Source organism: Agelaius phoeniceus, chromosome 13 (genome assembly GCF_051311805.1).
Source record: "Agelaius phoeniceus isolate bAgePho1 chromosome 13, bAgePho1.hap1, whole genome shotgun sequence".
NCBI classification, from domain to species: Eukaryota; Metazoa; Chordata; class Aves; order Passeriformes; family Icteridae; genus Agelaius; species Agelaius phoeniceus.
In genome coordinates, this window is record NC_135277.1 from 17,685,136 (window position 1) to 17,702,437 (window position 17,302).

General features: G+C 54.7%; 1 protein-coding gene across 1 annotated transcript in view; it reads left to right on the plus strand.

The window, feature by feature from the left end:
- HCN4 (hyperpolarization activated cyclic nucleotide gated potassium channel 4) overlaps window positions 1-13,157 on the plus strand; it is a 110,218-nt gene extending 97,061 nt beyond the window's left edge. Inside the window, exon 8 of the mRNA XM_054642008.2 lies at window positions 9,000-13,157. Within this exon, the coding sequence (XP_054497983.2) occupies window positions 9,000-10,543 (1,544 nt within the window). The 3' untranslated portion in view covers window positions 10,544-13,157. The remainder of the gene's footprint in view (window positions 1-8,999) is intronic.
- The last annotated feature ends 4,145 nt before the right edge of the window (window positions 13,158-17,302 follow it).

Sequence of the window (17,302 nt, forward strand, 5' to 3'; positions counted from 1 at the left end):
TCCCACCTACTGCAAGGGCACTGGGGAGAGCTGAAAGCCTCCTGGGAGCCAGGGGAAGTTCTTGTTTTCATTTCCCCAGGAAGTTTTTGCCACATGGTTTGAAATGCACATACTTTGAATGCCACTTGTGTATGTTTTGATACAAGGATCCCAGTGAAGTCAGGATTAAAGATGCCTTGAGTTTCCTTCAGGCATTGCAGATGCCAAAAAACCAAAGAAAAGCCAAGACAACACAATTCCAGCCTCTAAATATAATTTATGATATTATCACAGTATGAGAATGTCAACAACATACTACAGTGGTAGAAATGTTAAAAGCTTTGTCTATAAACAAACCACAAAAATAGCTGTTCCCAAACTCTTGGCCTGCCAGCTCGTGACCACAGTTGTGCAGCTGAGATGCTGTTGGCTCTGCAGCCCTGCTTGTCTAGTCCTGACTAATCCCCTGGGCTGTGCTGCCTCCAGGCAGGGCTGGCCTGGGCCAGGTGAGCCAGGGAGAGCAGCTGGGAGCAGTGCCAAGCTCTGCCTCACATTCCCTGCTTGTCCTTGTGCTGCCTTTGCTGCCAGCCTCAGCTCCTCATCCCTTCTGCAGGGACAGGGATGCTCACAAAGGGGGAGCTGGGATGTGTTGGGGCTCCTCCCTTTGGCACTTGTGAGGATTTGTGAAGGAATTTTGGATGAGTTAAGAGACAGGACCTCTGAGTTGCTTTAATGATGTGATTTATTTTCCTTCTGCATAGGCAGAAAGGGTGAGTTTGGCTCTCATCTTCACTGCATGGCTCAGAAGGTCACAAGACCTCTAGTTTCAAACCTTTTAAGGATTTATTAACCAATAAAACACTGCCAACAAGGATATTTATGTTTTTGACCCAACCCTTGAAATATTTCATCTTAAGGACTCATGCTACAGTGTGAGCTTTCTTAGCCAATCATGTTGTGACACACAAACCTACAGTACTGTACTCTAAAACTCTAAACTTCACCTAGCTTAACATGTCTCTGCTTTAAACTATAAATCCACATTCTCACTTCTATCACCTAAGTTTGGAAGGCTTTCCCAAAGTCTCAGATCAAATCTTGGGTTTAATTCCAAGCTTTGGCTTACAGGCCCAAAGTTCTGAGAGTTTTCTGCATTTTGGATTCCAACTGAATGCAGATAACTCCAGCTCAACACCAGCTTTCACTTTAACCAAATAAAGTCCCAGGTTTGTTCAATGGGCAGGGGAGTAACCCCCACAGGTGAGAGGAGCAGGATGCTCTGGCCATCAGGAGATAAATACAGCTGGAGATACAGAAACAGCTCTGATTTGAGGCTGTGGTTCTCAGTTCTGATCTGGACCCAGTGGTGCAAGGAGAGAAGTGTCTGTGGCCCAGGTGTGCAGTGGTAGAGGGTGGCACAAAGCTTCCTTTAAATTCCCAGCCCTTGGCACAGCTGAGGTTTCTTATCCAAGCCCTTAGAGCTGCTCCTGTGTGGTGTCCTCTCCCATCAGCTGAATAACCACAAATGTTACTGTCCATGAGGAAACAAAGTTCAGGTGCAATTGTGCATTTCTCTGTCTCCCTGTGGGGATCTGGGTGTGCTCAGCACAGAGGAAAAGGCACTCAGAGTGTGCTTTGTCTCTCCTGAGGTGGCTCAGGTGAATCACACCTGGAAGTGCTCCCTAGCACAGGTGGGAGCTTGGACTTGAGCAGGAACTGAATATCTGAATTTCCTTTTCTCTGGAAGCCAAGGCCCAGCCTGGGAGTACTTTGTGTTTAGCCTAAGGAAAGGGGTCAGTAACTCACCAGCCATGGGGAATGTAAATCACTCCAGCTCAGTGAAGGGCACCTGGCAGCCCTGCTCACCTGAATATGAGGTGCCATTCTCCTGTGACTCAGGGGAGAGCACAGCCCCAGCACCCCAGGAGAAGTCCTCAGCACCCTGCTCCATCTCAGGAGCCCCATCCCTGACCTTGCCCTTGCTCTTTGCTGTCTGCATGGAGATAAACCACCTGCTCAGGGAACATTTTACAATTCCAGCACCTTTATAAATAATTTTCAGCCCTCTTTTTAATCACATGAAGCAGGAGCTGCTCACAGTGACACCTCTCCTCCTGGGGGCCTCTCCCTGCCTTGAAGGCACTCCAGGAGCTGTCTGCAGCCAGCCCACACTTGAGAGCAGCAATGACAGTGCCAGCGTGTCCAGAGTGTCCCAGAGCCTGTCCTGTCACAGCTGCCACCTCCAGCAGGGCTCTGGGGAGGGTGTGCAGGCACCTTGGCACTGTGCCACTCAAGAAGGCACCTCTTGGCTCCAGTCTGCAGTGATGAGTGAGAGCCCTGAGGGTGTCCCAGCCTTGGGAATGCCACAGCTCCTCACCCCTCCCTGGACAGTCACAACCTACCCAGCTCTAGATATTCCATTTTTTCTTCATCCTGCCAAGCTCTGTGTCAAGAGTGGGAGGGAAGAGCTTCATTTATCTGGAGTGTAGCTGTGCTGAGACTCAGCAGGTGACATCATTCAGGGTGTGTTGGACCTGCAGCAGTGTGGCTGTGCTCTGGCTGTGCACAGGGACACCACATTTTTTGGGGGATAATTGAGTTTATGGAAAAGGGGAAGCAATCAGAGGCAGGCCTGAGCTGTACAGGGAGGGAAAAGAGAGAATTGTTCATTTCAAAGGTACCCCCAGAGTGGAGAGGATCCAGCCAGGGAGAAAGGGAGGGGCAGGATGCAGGGAGAGCTGCCCTGGCAGGTGTCAGAGCTCACACATCCATGGATTTACACAGCCAGGCTCTTGGGAAGTCACTCAGTTTCCAGAGCAGTGTTCTGGGGATGCTCTTAGGGCTGATCCAGCTGGCTTTGCTGGGCTCTCCCCCAAGGGCTCCTGAATTCTGAGCAGAAACCTCCCCACAGAGCGAGTGCAGCTCAGTGGGGCTTCACCTGCATCTTTCCAACAGGGAAAGAACCCATAGCCTGGGGGTTAAGAATCATTTTGAATTCTCTGTTCCAGCTCATTTCCCTGTGCACACAGACTCTGAAACTACAGCAGAGCTGGAGCAGCTCCTCCCAACCAGGAAACTCCTGAGGCAGGGCAAAGCCAGCCCTGAGAGTGGGCTGGGTACCCCCTCTGGGGCTGAACTTCTGCAGGAGACAGCTCAGGAGAACCCCTGGCAAGGAAAGGCCAGCTCCAGGGCAGAGCTGGGAGGTGCAGCCAGGCTCCAAAGCCAGCCCTTGGTGCCAGGAATAATCAGTGAAGACCTGAGAGAAACCCCTGTGGTGGGAGCAGCCACACTGACAGCAAGCCAGGGCAGAAGGCAGCCTAATAAAATGAGATTATTTCAAATACATGCAAATTCAGAAAGCAATTTAATGACCTGAATTCTTAAAGTGCAGCCAGTGGGCTCAGAGAGAACTGAAAGGAGAAAGGAACAGAAAGTCACAGCTAATTTCCCCTGTGTCTGGGCAGAATTTTAACAACAGAAAGCTAATTTTGATTGTTTGATAGAAGAATTATTGTTGAGTGCTGGCTCCTTTTATGAAATCACATGAGCCTTTCTCCCTGTTCTTTTGTGTGCTATCTACAGTTGAGGAAAATCTGACTTTGCAGTTCTTAATTAGGGGAGCAACATCTGTTTGCTTCGTTTCCATAATTTTACATACCCCCCTCCACTTCAAAGCACCAGGAGCTTTGCTCTGAACATCTCCAAGGCTCTGAATATCTTCCTTTTCCTCTTAAATTTAGCCCATTGTTGCAGTGAGGCAAACAGGGAGTTCTCAGATCCCAGAGGGGAGGGAGGGGAGCTGGAGCTGGGGCTGGGGCTGGGGTGGCTGCAGATGCTTCCTCTGTTCTGGGGTGTCTCAGTGAGTTTGTGTGCAGCCTTTAGCAGTGATTTTGGGGTGGATTTTTTTATCTCAGCACCTCACTGTGCCCAGCACTTTGATTTCTGTGGGATGAACGTCTCAGAAGGACAAATTGCAATCCTCCCTGGTTGGATTGCAGGGGACCAGGAGCCCTTTGGCTTCTCCTGATGAAGCTTCCCCATGGCTGAGCAGGAGCACAGGAGTGACTCCCTGGGGTCACTGAGCAGGGCTGGGGACAGAACCTCATCTCAGGGGGGTCCCCAAACTCATCAGCTGCATCCCCCTCCCTGCCAACTGCCCTGCTCTCCTTCTGCCCAGTGGCTGGGACAAGGAACCCAGGCCAGGAAAAGGGGTTGGAACCATTTCCTCAATCCCATGAGGAGGAGGAATAATCTCAGCACCAATCTCAGCCCAAGCAAAGTCAGTCCCACTCCTCTTTTCTGTCCCACTGCTGGTTTCTGTCTCATGCAGGACCTCAGGAATGTTTGTCCCAGCAAGACTCTGCTCTGGGGCTGCTGGCAAGCAGGATTTTCTCCAGAAGCAACCCACAGGGCTTATATTGGCATGTGGAAACACTGTGTAAATGAGGCAATTCATTAGAGTGGGGAAGTCAATTAATTTCTCAGTTTGCCAACCAGTTACGGTTTTAAAAAATGGTTTTGAAAAGTCCCTCTCCCCTTCCATGGCTGGAAGAACGTTTTCAGTTATCTTCTGCAGTGTTCTGGAGGAGAAATTTGATATTTTCTTGGCAAATCAGAAGAGAAAAATGTGATCTAATGGAACAGCTAATAGAGGCAAGCTGGGCTCAGGAAAACAGTGAAGTGTAATGTGATTTCAAAGGGAAAATGGAGTGTTCTGGTTTTAAAAACAACAGAAATAATCATTCCAAGGTTTTTACTGCTATTACTTCATCAACTTGACACAAAGCTAAGGAGCTTTGATCAAACCACTTCCAGTAAATATCAGGCACGTTTGGAAAGCATCAGCATGGGCTGTGTTCAGCTGGGCTGTGGAGCCCCTGGAGTGCAGCTGGGAGACACCCAGGGTGATTTCCCTGGGATTCACAGAAATGCACCCACAGAAATGTTCTACAAGGGCAGGTTTGAGGCACAGCATTATTCTCTCCCTAGTGATGAATCCACATGCAAACACAGACCTCTAGGGCACTGAGCAGGAGACCCTCAAAGCTGGATCCCATCTCATGCCCCCCATTACTTGGAGCAGTTTCTCCCACCTCAGTAGCCCAGGTTCACAGTCCTTGCCTTCATCCTTCACTCTTCACCCAGACTGCAGGGGCCAGACCTCAGTGGGGCTTTCCAGCCAGCTGAGATGGCCTGAGAGGGAGGGAGACAGTGCAGGGCTTGAGGGACACAGCCAGGGCACTGGGACAGGAGTGGGATGGGGTTAGGGTGCTGGGACAGGAGTGGGGTGGGTTAGGGTGCTGGGACAGGAGTGGGATGGGGTTAGGGTGCTGGGACAGGAGTGGGGTGGGGTTAGGGTGCTGGGACAGGAGTGGGGTGGGTTAGGGTGCTGGGAGAGGAGTGGGATGGGGTTAGGGTGATGGGACAGGAGTGGGATGGGATTAGGGTGCTGGGACAGGAGTGGGATGGGATTTAGGGTGCTGCGAGAGTGGGATGGGATTAGGGTGCTGGGACAGGAGTAGGATGGGGTTAGGATGCTGGGAGAGGAGTTGGATGGGATTAGGGTGCTGGGAGAGGAGTGGGATGGGGTTAGGGTGCTGGGACAGGAGTGGGATGAGGAAGGGCAGTGGAAGAGTGGGATGAAGTGGGGCACTGGGAGAGCAGGATGGGGTTAGAGCACTGGGAGAGGAGTGGGATGGGGTTAGGGAATTGGGAGTGGAGTGGGATGGGGTTAGGGTGCTGGGAGTGGAGTGGGATGGGGTTAGGGTGCTGGGACAGGAGTGGGATGGGGTTAGGGTGCTGGGAGAGGAGTGGGATGGGGTTAGGGTGCTGGGAGAGTGGGATGAGGAAGGGCAGTGGAAGAGTGGGATGAAATGGGGCACTGGGAGAGTAGGATGGGGTTAGAGCACTGGGACAGGAGTGGGATGGGGTTAGGGCACTGGGAGTGGAGTGGGATGAGGTTAGGGCACTGGGAGATGACTGGGATGAGGAAGGGCAGTGGCAGAGTGGGATGAGGTGTGGTGACAGCAGCACGGAGCCGTGGCTGCTGTGGAGCTTTGGGAAGCTGTTCCTTGTGCCCCTGCTCTGGCCCTTCCCCTCAGGCTGGTTTTATCTCAGGACAGCAGCTTTGTGCCCGGCTGCTTTGAGCTCAGCGTGTGTCCCAGGCACAGCCTGACCTTGCAGTGCTGCAGGGGCTGCACATGGCCCATGCTGGGATCTGTCCCTTCAGCTCTGGGAAGGGCAGGATTGCAAAGCTGCAGTCCCAGTGCCTCTGTGACTCTGGAGTGCTGCAGTCTGGCCACCTCCTCCCTCACCTGCAGCTGCAGTCAGGCAGGTTCTGCTCTCTCCACGCACATTCTGTGTCTCTGAGTGTGTTTAAGCAGCTCTGTGGAGCTCATTTGCTGTGATTTTAGCAGATCTGGGTGGGAATCACTCTGTGTGTGTGTGTGTTCAGTGACTTTCTGTGCAGACCACATTTAAAGGTGGCCCTGGTGCTGCCTCTGCTGTGCCTGGCTGTGGGAAGGACTGGGCTCTGTCTCTTGGGGGTATCCCGAGCTGTTCCAGTCCAGCCATTAGAGAATTCCTACACATGTACTTCTAGCATGTCCTTCCTGGGCTAGGATTTTGCTGAGTGGGAAACAAAAGCTTTTCTGCCTTTTTTTTTTTTTTTTTTTTTGCAGGGAGTGATTGGCAGTAGGTAAAACAGTGAAACAGCAGAGCATTTATCATCCCATCCCACTCCCCACAGCAACCAGGTCCTGGGTGCACATCCAGGATCAGAACCCTGGCAGCATTTCAGTGCAGCTCAGCCCACTTTCAGTGCAGCTTTACCCACAGAGCCCTCAGAGCCACCCCCTGTCCTTTGTGGGGTGACAAAGGCTTGATTTGAAAAAGGGAAGAGAAAACCTTCAGCATGTTCTGGCAGTATCTGCAATTACAGATTGCTCCTTCCTTTTTTATGGGCTTGGCTCAAATCCTGTCTGCTGGTTCCTCCTGCAAGGGAGGGGAAGGTTTGGGAACAGCTTCCTTTGTCCCTGAGCTCCCTCCTCAGCTGTGAAATCACCTCTATTCTGAATGTGCTGTGCTTCCTCCCTGATGTTTTTCATGGGGGTGGTTTCTGTACACTCCATGCTTTGCAGCAAGAACTAAACACATTTTACCTTCCCAGCATCACGGTGGGAGTGACTGGGATCTCCCTCCTATTGTACAATTTCCTCTTTATTGGTGCAGGAGTTGTTTCACCTTTTTCTGGTGCTGGATTTGGAGCTCAGTGAGTTATATCCACGACTCTGCTGTTGCAGAGTGGCTCTTTAGGAGACCAGGGTGCCACCTTCCCTCTTCAGTGCCATTCCAGCTCTCTCCTGCCAGATGTTTGATTTTCCATTTGGCTGGAGTAAGAAGCATGTCCTTAAACTCTTAACTCTTTTATCTGCTGCACACTTAAAAAGCTACGTCATGAAGTAAAAAAACCAACCAACCATCTGGATGTCATCTAGATGTGCCTCAGATCATAAAGATCTGAGAGCTGGCTGGGTGGGATCAAAAGGAAATGCCTCTGGTGCCAGCTCTGGCTGGCTCTGTCCCTCAGCCCAGGAGTCATCCCTGCAGTGCCAGCTGCACTCCCAGGCTGGACAAATCATTCCAAGGCATTTTCCAGCCCATTGCAAGGGCAAAGAGCTGAGTTAAACTCTGGCTGCAGGCTGGGAATCCAGCTGGAACATTCCCTAAAGCTGGGGCTGCAAGGGCACAGGAGCTGCAGGATGCCTGAGGGTTCTACCTGGCCCAGCTGAGCTTTTCCAGCTCATGAATAGAATCACAGAATCATTCAGGTTGGAAAAGATTTCGACCATCAAGTCCTGACTCACAGGGAAATCTCTTTTTCACATCTCCTTCTCCTCTATATTTGACTCCAGAGTGACCAAGGCACCAGAGACAGGTGAGGAAAAGGTGAAGGAAGGAGACTGGCTGAAGACTTCACTGATTTTATATTTTTGAGGTTTTATTCTCTTTTTCTAATGGAGGCTCAGGTGCAAAATAGGAATCTTCCAAATCCATCAGCTTTTTGCTGCCAGTCTGCCACGTTTCCCAGCAGTGCTGTTACTGCCCAAGGATGTGAGTCCTGTTGGACATGCAGCTCTGTGCTCCAGCTCCCAGCTCTGAGGGACCTGAGGCTGCACAGAAGGAGCAGATGTGGTGTTTGCCATCTCACTGCTGGGCCAGAGGCTGGGCACAGACCCCGAGGGCCGTGCAGGGCACCAAGGGGAGGCATTCAGGGAAGTGGAGCAGGAAGCTCCACCTGTGCCCTGCCACCCACAGGGACCCTTTGTCACAGACGTGTTGTATGAAAAATCCTTTCCTTAGGATTTTGTTCCTGAGGCCTCTCGGCTTCTCAGGAGAAAAAATGTAACCAATGGTTATCTGCTGCTGTGGAATGCAACAGGTGCATCTTTGATTGGTCTCGTGTGGTTGTTTCTAATTAACGACCAATCACAGTCCGACTGTTTCAGACTCGATGGTCAGCCACAGGATTTTGTTATAATTCCTTTCTTTTTTCTTGCTTGCTAGCCTTCTGATGAAATCCTTTCTTCTGTTCTTTTAGTATAGTTTTAATATAATAAATATATTATATATATAATATATATAATAATTATAATATATATTAAATATAATATATAATACTATATAATACATACAATATATTATATTGTATATTTAATATATAATATGTATAATATATATTTATATATTATACATAATAATGTATATTATATATTATTTAAATAATATGATATAGTAAATAATATAGTAAATATAATATAATATTTCTAATATTATTATATATTATATATTATATATATATTTTATATTTCTTCTATTCTTTTAGTATAGTTTTAATATAATATGTATCATAAAATAATAAAGCAGCCTTCTGAAACATGAGTCGGATCCTCGTCTCTTCCCTCTTGCTGGGACCCCTGTGAACACCACCACAACCCTTTCTCTCCTCCCTTCCTCCACAGGCAAGAAGAACTCCATCCTTCTGCACAAAGTGCAGCACGACCTCAACTCGGGGGTGTTCAACTACCAGGAGAACGAGATCATCCAGCAGATCGTGCAGCACGACCGGGAGATGGCTCACTGTGCCCACAACGTGCAGGCGGCCGCGGCCGCCGCCTCCACGCCCACGCCGGTGATCTGGACGCCGCTGATCCAGGCCCCGCTGCAGGCGGCCGCCGCCACCACCTCGGTGGCCATCGCCCTGACGCACCACCCGCGCCTGCCCACGGCCATCTTCCGCCCGCCCGTGTCCGTGCTGGGCTCGCTGGGCCAGCAGCCCAACCAGACGCCCAGGCAGCTCAAGAGATTCCAGTCGCTCGTCCCGTCCGCCGGCCCCTCGGCCGTGGGCTCCCCGTCCAGCACCCCGTCCCAGCTGCACACGCCGGGCGCGGAGACGCCCTCGTCCTCCTCCTTCCACATCCAGCAGCTCGCCGGCTTCTCGGCCGCCGCTGGCCTGGGCCAGTTCCAGGTGGGGTCCCCTCCCGGGGGCTCCGGCCAGCCGGGGCTCAGCAGCGCCTCCTCGGTGGGGCTGAGCCAGTTCCAGAGTGCACCCTCTGGGTCACCCTTAGGCGCGGCTCAGCCCCCGCAGCAGCAGCAACAGCAGCAGCAGCAGCAGCAGCAGCCGGCCCTGTCCAGCAGTGGATTTGGGCACTTCCAGCAAGCCACAGCCAGCTCCCCATCGACATCGCTCACCCAGCTCTCATCAAACTCCCCCCCCAGTCTCCTGAACCAGTTCCAGCCCACCACGAGACCACTGCAGGGGGGACAGTCGCAGCAGCCGCAGCAGCAGCAGCAGCAGCAGCTCTCGGGCAGTGGGACCCTGGGGGGATTGAACCACTTCCCAGCCCCTCCTTCTTCCAACTCTCCATCCTCCAGCCTAAGCCAGCTGGCGCAGGCCTCGGGCGGGCCGTCCGCGGGCCTGTGCCAAACACATCCAAGTGCTTTAGGATCTCTGACTGGAACGATAGCCCAGCTCCACCAGGAGCGGCCTCCCTTCGCCCCCGCGGCCCCGCTCCAGCAGCCCGGCATCGCCTCTCCCTGTTACACCCCTTCTGGCCTTAGTCCTCCCAGCCAGAGCCCGGTGGCCACCAGAACTTTCCAGAGCGGCGCCGCGGGGCCCTCGGGCTCGCACGGCTCCCTGCTGCTGCCGCAGCCCGCCAGCCCCCCGGCCCAGGCGCTGCCGCCGCGCCTCAACCAGGACATCAAGCTGATCTCGGCATCCCAGCCCTCTCTGCCCCAGGAGCTGGCTCAGACGCTGGGCCGCCACAGCTCTCCTCATTCCTCTAGAGAATCTGTTTCCAGCTTCTCCCCTTTCCCCGGCGGTGGCGGGAGCGGACTCCTGGGCAAGCCTTGCAGCTCGGTCCCCGGGCGGGTGACGCTGCCACGCCAGATGTCCTCAGGTTCTCTGCCACGCCCGCTGGCCTTGGCCGCCGGCGGGCGCAAAGAGTCCATAGTGCTCACGGGGGATCTGGAGCCCGTCAGGTCCAAACTGCCCTCCAATTTGTGAGGACTCCTGCAGGAGCTGCTCGTGCCAGCTCTGCCCTTCAGTTCCTGATGAGTTCACCGAGCGATTTTTTCCTTTCCTTCCCCTTCTGCGCCACTCCTGCTTTGTTTTTCTTTTTTTCCTCCATTTCTTTTGTTTAGGTTTAACTGTGCTTAGAAACAAAGAAAAAAAACCCACATGAAAAACAACGGGAAAAAAAAAAAGAAGATAACCAGGTATTCTTAGAGCTATAGATTTTTGGTCACTTGATTTTATAGAATATTTTAATACACAGGAAAAAAAAAGGATACGAGCAAATTTAATCCAACGAGGTAACGCACAGCCGGGGCATGTGCCTGAGCTGGAACACGTGAATGAGCAGCCATAGAAGCCACCAAAAAGGTTTTCCTTTTGAGACAAAGACCCGAGGTTGATGTGGGCCACAGAAGGGGCTGTGGGGTCAGGCCTGGAGCTGGTGTTTGTAGAGCAGCCCTGGTGGCCTCAGCTTTGCCCCAGCTGTGACCCTGGGGCTGGGGATGTGGGTGGCCCAGCACATACCACAAGCGTCCCTCTCTCCCTGCCAGGTGTCCCTCCCTCCCTGCCCTCAGCAGGTCACAGAGGAGCTGGGAAGGGGTGAGTTCACTCTTGCAGAGCCCTCGAGGGATTTCCCATGGGCTGAGGTTTGGGTTGGACTCCAGCTGAGGAAGATGAAGGTGACCAGGAGATGGACGGGCCTCGCTGCAGATTGTCCCTTTCTCACTCCACTGATGCTGCAGTGGGAACAAGGAGCAATCCCCTGTAAGGCACAGGGAGGGCAGGGATGATCCCTCTGTACTTTGGCATGTGGGCAGTGGGAGCAGAGCAGGCAGACGGCCCCAAGTTTCAGCCTCTCCATGGTGTATGCAAACACAGGAGGGATGAAGGAAGAGGCAGTGCTTTAATGTCCCCTCTGTCACTTCAGTGTCTCAGTGTCCCTGGGTGACTGCTCTGAGGAGAACTAGAAAGGACTGAGCAGTGGAGTGCAGTCCCAAGCCCTCCTCCTCCTCCTCCTTAGCCCAGGGCAGTGGGAGGCACCAGGACAGTTCCAAGATTTACAATTCTGTTTTTACCATTAAAACCAGATCAGCCCAGAAATTTGGCCAGCCACTGTCTGTGCTTGTCCCCTGCTGGGGGAACCGAAATCCTTTGTTTGATTTCACCAGCAATAAGAGCCTGCACCTGGTGGGCTTCCCCTGCCACCCTGCAGCAGCCCCGGGCACACCTGGGGCACCTGGGGCTGGGCTTTGGGTCCCCGCTTGGGGACACTCCCAGTGGGGCGGGGACAGAGCGGGGCCAGCAGCACTGAGAAGCCACAGCCTTTACCTCCAGGGCAGACATCTCCTTTTGTGTCACTTCGTCCTTCCTCTCTCTCTGTTTGGGGTTTTCTTAGGCCGAGGGGTGTCTGTGGCCACCTCACTGTCCGAGTCAGGTGCTCAACTTTTCTACCACTCCTTAGAGACACATCCAGCCTCCCTCTGTCCCCAGCCCTCAAGGGGACAGAGACTCCATGCAGCAGTGCCAAAAACTTCCCTCCCCCCAGTGCCCAGCCCCTGGAGCTCCCTGTGCCCTGCCCCAGCCCTGGCTGATGGTTGTTTTTATACCGACTCGTCTGCAGAACTCTCTGCCACGTGCCTGCACCTTGAATGTTGCATTCCTGGGCACTCCTGCTTCACCCTGCTTTGGTGGCTCTGAATTCAGATGTGATCAGCTTTGGTCTTCCTTAAAAAGGGTCAGGGGAACTCTGGAAATGCTTTTTCTACTGGCTCCATACAGCTCTGTCTGTGTGAGTGTGGTGGAAGGGTGAGTGTGTGTGTGTGTGTGTGTGTGTGTGTGTGTGTTTGTATAGATTTTATAGATGTATCTATATCTACACACCTGCTTTTCTATCTGTAGGGTAGTCACACACATCTGTAGTCTATTTATGCACATGTGTCAGCACACACACACACACATATTTATATATATATATGTATATCCTAGTTTTAAATTAAAATACGTGTCAGTTCTGACCCTCCTGCAGGGCTGATTGGCAGGTGACAATTATAACCTCTAGATCCTGCTTTTCCAAATATGTACAGGTTCATCTTGAAACAGGAGTTGAAGCAGACTCACAGACCCTCTCATGTTTTCAGAGGTAGAAGGAAGACTCACAATATCCTTTGCAGTTTTTTGGGTTTTTAGCCAACCTTTCCCCTGTGTGCCAGAGGGCTCCTGGCCGAGCACCTGGAGGGTTTGGGGTGGGCTGGGCAGGCAGGGGGGAAGGGGCTCCAGCCCTCCTGGGCTCCTGTCCTGAGGCTGCTGCACTGCTCCTGAGTCCTGGGCACCCTGGGGACCCTCAGGGCACAGCCAGGGCTGGCACTGCCCGGCCATGCCCCCTCCTCACTGCAGGACATCCTCCTTGGCTTTGCTTCCCTCGGGGATCTCTTTGGGTTTCCAGCTCTCAGCACTGCAGTAGCCAACTTTGAGTTATTCTGACTGGACCCCAGTCAACACTAGGCTTGTCTCAGTAGGTGGAACTATATTTATTACTACTACTATTATTATTATTATTATTATTATTATTATTATTATTATTATTATTATTATTATTATTTGGTTTCTTTGGGGGGGGAAGGGAGGGGAAGAGTTCTAGGGGTGGGGTTTGCAATATAAAACACACAATAAAAACCTTAGTAAATAAAAATGTGAAAAACCCACCCCTCTGACTTGCTGTGTGCTTCACGTGGTGAGCTCCAGGCAACACGAGATGAGCTTTAAAAGAGAAAAATCCCATTTCAGCCCTTTGCTTTGTCCTGTCTCTGTTTTCCTGCAGCCTCTGGAGCTTTGGCAGGGTGTTCACCACCTCACACGTTCTCTGTATTGAGCTGCTGACAAAAAGTTTAAAACTTCCACCTACACCTGAATTTTCACCAGGCCAAGGGAGAAATCTGGCAGTTGTTTTGCAGATGTTTTGCAGGAAAATCCTTCACTTTAATGCAGACATGGAAGCTGTGGCTGCCTGTGGGATCCCTGGAGGAGGAACCCTGCACAGGACACAGCCCCTGGCAGCAGGACAGGAGCCACACAGGGAGGATGCCAAGGCCAGGAGCTGAAGAGTTGTAGGAAGGTAAAACTGGCCTGAGCTCTGAGCTTCCATTGCTCCTGCAAGGCCCCCTCAGGTCTGTGGGTGACTCCTGGTGGGTCACCTTGTCCTGGAGTTCCCACAAGGAAGTTGAGGCACTGAAATGTTGGGGTTGCCTTTTGGAATGGGTTTTTAGGCCAGGCTGTTTTCCGTGCCATTCCTGTAAGAGAGGGAACAGTCCTGCCCAAGCCAACATTTCTTTTAAAATTGAGATTTCTCAGAAGATTTGTAAATTTGCAAGGTTGGATTGGAACAGAATCCAAGTTTAGAGCTCTCAAAGCACACTTGGAAGGCCTGGCTGGTTCAGCACATGGTGCTGCCTCCTTGCCTCACTGCAAGGACTTCAGGGATGATCCAGCTGTGGGGAAACCATCCCAGAGCCAGGTCACTGCCCTCAGTGTGGTGGGTCAGCCCCTCATCACCACTGCCTGCCCCACAGAGCCTCAGGAGCCCTCCCCAGGGTGGGCAAAGCAGCAGCAGCAGCTCTGCTGGTCTCTCCCTTTGCCCAGCCCCAGTCTGGGCAGGAATTCATGGGAATTTCAGCCTGGCCTGGCTGCCCACCCAGCAGTGTCTGGCACTGGGAGGGGCAGCAGCTCCCACACTCATGGCTCTTGCACCCTGGGGGAGATTTTGGGGTGTGGGAGCCCACAGGACCCAGCAATTCCCAGCAGTGCTTTCCCAGGGCACTGGGATTGGCACTGGGATCTGCACCAGCCAGCCCTGGGCAGAAGGAAAGTGGTGCCAGAGCCCCCCCAGTCACAGCCACCATCAGGGACACCCTGCCACCCCTCTGGGGTGTCCCCAGGGAGCCCCAGGCTGGGGCTGAGGTTGGGCATGCCCTGACTGAGTCCTGTTTCATCTCCTCTGCAGTTCCAGGGATCTCCCAGCACGGGACCAGCAAGCTCAGGTACCCTGCAAGGTGCTCTGGGGATGCCCAGAAGGAAAAGGGAGTTGCATCTTTTCCCTCCCTGCTAGGAGAGGCATGAGTAAGTTGGGAATGACCCTTGAAAGCCATCACTAGAGCAGAGTGTGTATTTTCCCTAAAATAAGGAACAGCAGGCAGCTTTCAGCCCCAGCCTCAGGGCTGAGCTCATCCCTGTCCCCCTGGCACTGCTGTGACAGTGACAGGAGCCGTGAGCCACACTCTGAGCCCTGCTCCTCTGTGGGACAGGATCCCTTTGGGAAGGGGAGATGGGCACAAAGCAATGAGAGCAAATGGCCAAAGCACAGAGAGCAAACAGCAGATGGGGCAGCTCCTCCAAGGCTCCACACCCTGGGCAGAGGGGACACCTCACTGCTCACACCCCTGCGAGGTGGCAGGGGACACTTCCAGCTCCTTGGAATGCCAGAGCTGGAGTGGGGCACAAACTGGGGCTGCTCTGCTGGCACTGAGGGCCCCAGAGCAGGGTGGGACTGGAGAGGCACTGAGGGCACATCCCCTCCCTGCCAGCCCTGCCCTGGCACAGGCACATAGAGGGGAACACCCTGGGGTCAGGGAGGGACAGCAGGGCCCAGGGTTGGCTTCTCAGCAGCCTGGCAGGGAGTGCTGGGGTCACACTGGAATAAAGGCTGGCCAGGAGCTGGAGACAGAGCTGGCACCTGCTGAGGCAGGACCCTCCCTTGGCAGGGATTCCCCTGCCCAGCCCAAGCCCAGAGGGGTCAGACATGGGCACTGTGGGGAGGGCAGGGCAGAGGCCAGCCCGTGCCAGGATGCCAGGAGCCCTGTGCCAGCCCCAGGGGAGCTGGAGCTGCAGGGATGAGCCCCAGAAGTGGCACACACACACACCAGCTGTCCCTCTTTGCTGGATGCCAGACACTCCCTCCCTGTGCCCTGTGCCCCTTGCAGGCCATGCCCAGCCCCAGCCCAGGCTGGGGTGACCTGTGTGAGAGATGGGGGGGTCTCTCCCTCTGCAGGGGGGAGCAGAAGCAGGGCAGGCCAGGCTGCAGCTGGGCTTGGAGGTGATCCTACAGCAGCTTTTCATCATCCTGCACTTCCCTGCTCACGGAGAAATGGTCCCACTGTGGCCCCAGGTTTGGTGTGTGCCTCTGGCCCCTCTGCCCCGGTTTTCAGCCCAAATCTACACTCAGAAGCCTGCAGGAATGAAATGAGGCTGCTCAGGCACGTTGTGAGCAGCACTATCAGCTCCTTGGCTGGACACTGCCTTTCCCAGGGGAGGAGCTGGGTCAGCCCAAGCTCCCCGGCTCAGAGCTGAGCTTCCCCTGCTTTCCATCACAGACTTTCCGTGCTGGAGCTCCAGGTGTGCTCCCTGTGCAGTGATGGCTGCAAGGACACCCTGCCCTCCCTGCAGCCCCCCAGCGACCTCGGGGGAGCAGTGCCCGCTGTCCCCAGCCTGTCCCCGCACCCAGGGGTGCCTGGGCACCGCTCCTGGATGGGCAGGGGCTCTCCAAAGCCATCCCCTCGCTGCCTGCTCTCTCCCCTGGATGGGAAGAGGCTGGATTTTAGCTGGGTTCACGCACATTGGTTCTGTCACATCACTTGCAGAGCCCCCAGCCATTCTGCCTCACTAATTCAGGCTCCCTTTGCCTAAGCCCCGCTCCGGCTTTGGGCTCTGATTTTAATGGAGCTGAATGTGGTGCCAGTAAGGCAGATTAAGGGAACAAAGCCGTGCCTTGGTTCTGCCATCTGCAGAGGCAGGAGAGGCGATTGCTGCCCCTTGCAGCAGCTCCCACCAGCGACCCCAACCACCGCTGCTCCCCCTCCTGATGGGACAGACCTCGCCTGGAGCCCCTCAGGAGACCGAGAGTGCTCTCATGGGGAGACACAGCCCGGCCGATGCCAGGCCCTGTGCGGGCACTGCCCGGCTGGCACGGGCGCTGCAGGACCGGCCGTGCCCAGGGTGGCACCGGCAGAGCCCGGAGCGGAGCCGTGCATGAAGGCGTTCACAGCCTGTCCCGGTGCCACGTGTGTGATCGCCTTCCCTCCCCGGGAGCCGCTCCCGGCCTGGCTGCAAATCCCAGAGCTCTGCCCGGTCACCTCCTGCCGCCCTTCTCCCTCCCGCTGCTTTTACACGGCCGCGCTGCCGGGCGGCCAGCGGCGCTCACGCCGTGCCAGCGCAGGAGCCGCGTGCTGCCTGTCCCCCCCCGGCCTGTCCCGGGGCCAGGTGCCTCCCCCCAGGGCTCCCATGTCCGCAGGATGTGGTCAGCTCCGGCCAGGACCTTGCCCATCCCTTCAGCCCCTCTGCAAGGCCACCCCAGCCCCAGGGCAGAGCTGCCGTGGCTGGAGGTTCCCAACCCCCGGGATCTGCCGTGGCCGGAGGCTCCCGGGGCCGTGGCTGCCGTGGCCGGAGGCTCCCGGGGCCGGAGGCTCCCAGGGCCGGAGCTGCCGTGGTCGGAGCTGCCGTGGCCGGGGGCTCCCAGGGCCGGAGCTGCCGTGGCCGGAGGCTCTCCGGGCCGGAGCTGCCGTGGCCGGGGGCTCCCGGGGCCGGAGCTGCCGTGGCCGGAGGCTCTCCGGGCCGGAGCTGCCGTGGCCCCAGCAGCCGCTGCATCCCTGGAGCAGCCCCTGGAGCTGGGGAGCTCCGTGGGTGTCACACAGCGCATCCCAGCGCTGCTGGAGCAAACCCAGCAGGGCCCAGGGCTGGGTGGTTTCTCCCTCTGGGGAGGAA